Source organism: Myotis brandtii, unplaced genomic scaffold (assembly GCF_000412655.1).
Source record: "Myotis brandtii unplaced genomic scaffold, ASM41265v1 scaffold152, whole genome shotgun sequence".
Taxonomy (NCBI): Eukaryota; Metazoa; Chordata; class Mammalia; order Chiroptera; family Vespertilionidae; genus Myotis; species Myotis brandtii.
Window position 1 is genome coordinate 2,039,099 of NW_005355502.1, and position 5,054 is coordinate 2,044,152.

Here is a 5,054-nt window from a genome sequence, read left to right on the forward strand (position 1 = left end):
GGAACTGGAGCTCAGAGCCTGAGACTCCCTCCGGATTGAAGAAGACAATCGTGTCCTCAGCCTCCAGCCCTCTCCGCATGTACCTCCGCACCTTTGTATTTACTTCAGCACCGCACCTCCTCTAGTCTCGGTATGCTTTTTTCTTTCCTTCTAGTTGTAGAAATTCCACTCAGCCAGCCTTCCTGTGGTTCTGGATGATGTCCGTTATGTCTTTTAGTTGTATTTTTGAAGTGGTTGTACGAGGCAGCTATCTCCGGTGTTTACCTATGCCGCCATCTTGGTTTCTCTCAAGTTTATTTCTAAGTGTCTTAATTTTTTGTTGCAGTGGTAAATGGGAATTGTTTATTTAGTTTCTCTTTCTGAGAATTCGTTATTGGTATATAAAAATGCTGTTAATTTCTGGGTGCTCATTTTGCATCCTGCTACATTGCTGAATTCCTTTATTAAATCTAGTAGTTTTTTGGTGGAGTCTTTAGGGTTTTCTGTAGGGAGCAGCTCTAGAGTTAAGCCTTGGACTGTCCTGTGGCAGAGCCACAAACAAGTCCCAGCTTGGAGGGCAGAGCCCTCTTAGCTTAATTAAGCTTAACCTTATAGTCCTCCCTAGTTCCTTCCTAGGTAGCTAATGGGCTGTGGGAGGTGCATCAAGTGCTGATGGTAAATGGGATTTTTTTCCCTTTCTCTTTCTGTGAGTTCATTATTGATGTATAAAAAGGCCATAGATTTCTGGGTGTTAATTTTGTATCCTGCTGCATTGCCAAATTCATTTATTAGGTCTAGTAGTTTTTTTATGGAGTCTTTGGGGTTTTCTATGTATAATATCATGTCATCTGCAAATGTGGACAGTTTTACTTCTTTTTTTCCAACTTAGATGCCTTTTATTTCTTTTTCTTGTCTGATTTCTATGGCTACTACTTCTAGTACTATGTTGAACAGGAGGGGTGAAAATGAATATCCTTGTCTTGTTCCTGGTCTTAGGGGAAATGGTTTTAGTTTTGGCTCATTGAGTATGATGTTGGCTGTAGGTTTGTCATATATGGCCTTTATTACTCTATTGTTTTTTAAATATTGTCAATATCTTAACTTTTTCAACAGATGACATACATTTATAATAATCATTTAAATGTGTCTGCTCATTTTAACATTTGTGTCAGTTCTAGTTTTATTTCAATTGATTGATTGATTGTCATTATGGCCAAATTTTTCTGCTTCTTTACATTTTGGGGTCTTGGGCATTTCTATATTCCTTGAAATACACCTGAAATTTGGTTTTGGAAGAATTAAGTTACTTCCAAATGTTTTGAATATTTTATGTCTGTTTTGCTTAGTCCAAAGTTAATTGTTTCCCACTATTAAGGCAAGATCCTTCTGTGTAATCTACTTACTTCTCTGTGGATCTTAAAATGTTCTAGTCTGGCTATGGGAACAAGCAACCTTCCTGGTCCTAGATGAGTGTCAAGGACTGTTTCCTCTGAACCCTACATGGTTTTCTCTTTTCTCAGGCAGTTTCCTCACATGCATATGTTGATCATTTCTTACGAGAATATTCTTGGGGGCCCCACTTTTGATCTCCAAGTTTGTCTCAGCATGCTCTGTCTTTTCTTCAATATTCTCTCCTCACCAGACTCTCAGACTAAATTATTGGATTTAGTCTCTGCCTGAATTATTCAGCTCTGTGTTGGCTTTGAAACTATGCTGGGGCATTTTCTGTTCAATTCTCAGGAATCATTACCTTTGTTGCCTGATATCTATTATAAATATCTATTATAAATAAATATTTGTTTCACATGCAATACCATCACACCGTGCATTTTTCAAGCCCTTTGTTTTATTTATTATGTTGATCATAATTCATAATTATTTTATGTACCTTTGCTTTTTTCTGTCTTCATTTACCAAAGCTTCATTAAAGGTGGAACAATGTATCACTTATTTCTAAATGTCATTCTAAAATATAGAACAATGCCTGGTATACAGTAGACATTCAGTAAATAGTTTTTGAATTAATTGGAATTGATGATTTATTGCCTACAGTGATTAATAGCAATGAATTTTAGGGTTATATTCAGGTTTCCAGTTTGAACATCTTAGTGAATTTTGGGGTCATTCATTGACCTAAGGAGTACAGTTGAGGACTATAAATTCAGGACATGATTATGAGCAGAGTTTTAGACATAATGAATTTGAAATATTTATAAATATTTAAACTTATGTTTCTGGTAGACATTTGGAGATATAGAGCTATAGCTTTGGAAAGATTATGAATGAAACAGATTACAGTATTATCAACATCGATAAGGTAAATGAATTCATAGAGAAAACTAGTTTCCCTAGGACAGTCATTTTAAACTGGGGATAATTATATCCATCCAGAAAATGTCTATAACAATACCTGGAGATAGTTTGGTTATCATAACCAAGGAAAAGACAGATGAGGAGAGAAGTGCTACTGGCATCTGCAGGGTAGATACCAAAGAAGCTCCTAAACATCCTACAGGTTAGAGGTGAGCCCTCCAAAACAAAAAATTATTTAATATAAAATGTCTAGAATGCTACTATTGAGAAACCCAGAGTTTGTAGACACACTCTCCTAGTGTTGTCAATTTGCCAACACTAGCACCTCTTTCTAAGGTGTCTCCTACATTGCAAAAGAAAACCCATGAACTGCATTCCCAGAAATTGCCTTTTCTGTTTTCTTATTAGTTAGAATTTTCCAATTAGAGGAACCAACAGATGAGTTTAGATTCATCTAAGTGAGCTCTTAGGAACCACAGGATTTCTAATTTCAGACTGAAATATTAGAAGTTTCCAAGAGACACTTTAGTAAAGTTTTCAAACATGTTCTGTGAAGGACTGGAGAAATATTTTAGAGTCTTAATATAGTTGAATAAGCCCATAAATACTATATTACACTCTTTATAGATAGAATATAAAGAGGTCTTCATTTTTATTAGCAAATATGGATAGATATACATACCCCTGTGCCTTTATACTTACTTTGACTAATATACAAACTCATTGCGCCTGCAAATATTGTTTCTTGTTCAAAATATCATTATATATGATTATATAATGTCGATTGTTCTAAGAATAGAGGATATGAGCATTTGTCTTTCACAAATGAAAAATAACAGGTATCAAGTTATTTTTCTTTTATTTCATAGGAATTTGGTGCCAAAGTAGCAGTAAACAACATGTCTTTGAATTTATATAAGGGGCAGATCACTGTTCTTCTTGGAGAAAATGGGGCAGGAAAAACTGTCACCTTGTCTATTCTCACAGGTATGTATTCAGCTCTGTCCAGAGCAGAAGTCAGGTTTCTTTTAAGACTGTAAATCAATCAATAACTTGTGATGTTGAGTATGTCATTTCAGCTTTAGTGTTCTTACAGTTTCAATTATTTACAGCCAAGATGCTTCATTTGATGTAAAACATTTTATTCATTTATTCAATGATAAATTTTATATATAATTTTTTTTAGGAATTTACAATGCAGAGATGATTACAAGGCTATTACACTCAATTTTATACTCTGATGGAAATACAGACAAAAAAAAACTTGAAACTAACACCATAAGTAAGATGATAAATACTATATGTAGGATACCATTCACCCAATAGAATAGTGATGAGGAATAGGGAAGTGACATCAATCTGAGGCAAATACAACATATAAAAAGCTATGAAGGAAAAGAAAGAAGAATATTATAGGTATAAGCAAAGACCAGGAGGCTCAATAGCAGAGGTCATCTATACAACTAGATCAGATAAAAAAGAAATTTAATGGCGAAAGTTTGATGAATAATCAAAAGGTCAAATCACATCTGGAAGATGGCTGCTGATGGGACAGTAGGCTGTAAGATAGTGTGTGAGTGAGAGAGCAAAAGGAGAGTATGTGGACATGTGGTGAGTGTCTGTATTTGTGAGTGAGGGACAGCTACATTCCATAGGACTGTTGGGGACTGGTCGACCAGGCTCCCCTGGCCGGGCAGCCTCTACTACTACTGAAATCTCTGCCAGAGCGGCCAGCTCTGCCGCAGAGACTGCACCATCTTGAAGGGGAGAGCGGCTGTGATCAGAAGCCCAGCCTTACCTTCAACCGGGGAGACCTTGGATACCTCCCAGGACCCTAACAACCACAATGCCCAGAGACCAGCTGCCTCAGCTGTGAACCCACAAACACCGAGACTCCAGCCTCCCCAACCATGGGCGCCTAAAAAGTTTGTACAGGGGAAGACAAAGCGGCGACAAATACGCGGACGGGCACTGTGCCTTCTCACAGAGCAGATAGAAGGAGCAGCTGAATTGAATAACATCCACCTGGAATTGATGAATTAAACACAGCTGGTGATGCAACCCATGGACAGAAAGGTCAGAGATCGATCACCTAGAGCAGTGGTTCTCAACCGTGGCTGCACATTAGAATCACCTGGGAATCTTTTTAAAATCCTGATTTCTGGGCCTCATCCTCTGGAAATTCTGTTTCTTTGTTATGGGGTGGGGCCACAACATCAGTGGAGGCCTCTAAAGCGGAAGGGGTCCACAGGGCTGCTGGCAGAAGCAGACTCTAGATATAAGCCCACAGCCGAGAGAATCTGTGCCCAGAAAGGAAGCCTGAGGTTCTATACCGGCTGCACAGTGCCAGGAGAAAAAGACACGAGTTGACGCAGTTCCCTTTGTCTTTCTTTCTTTTTTTTTTCTTTTCTTTTCTTTTTTTTTATTTTTTTTACCTCCTTGCTTTTGCTTGCTAAGTAGAGTACAGAGGATCTTCCAATTAAAAACACTCACCAAAATTGCAGGGGAAAGCTGTTTTTGTGGAAACTGGGGATCAGAATAAGGAGAATCAAGCAGGAAACCAGCGCTGGGACAGTCCATTCCTCCAACCCAGTATTAAGTGTGGCAGGGAAAGAAGAGTCTAAACCAGGGGTGGGCAAACTTTTTGACTCGAGGGCCACAATGGGTTCTTAAACTAGACCGGAGGGCCGGAACAAAAGCATGGATGGAGTGTTTGTGTGAACTAATAAAAATTCAAAGTAAACATCATTAAAAAAAAGGGT

The 5,054-nt window shown here is 38.0% G+C and overlaps 1 protein-coding gene across 1 annotated transcript in view; it reads left to right on the forward strand.

Annotated features, from left to right (window-relative positions):
- The window catches only part of LOC102242513 (ATP-binding cassette sub-family A member 3), a gene marked incomplete at its 3' end in the record, with an annotated part of 250,551 nt that overhangs the window by 172,141 nt on the left and 73,356 nt on the right, over positions 1 to 5,054 (forward strand). The window contains exon 8 of the mRNA XM_014535858.1: positions 3,162 to 3,279. Coding sequence (XP_014391344.1) covers positions 3,162 to 3,279 — 118 coding nt within the window. The remainder of the gene's footprint in view (positions 1 to 3,161; positions 3,280 to 5,054) is intronic.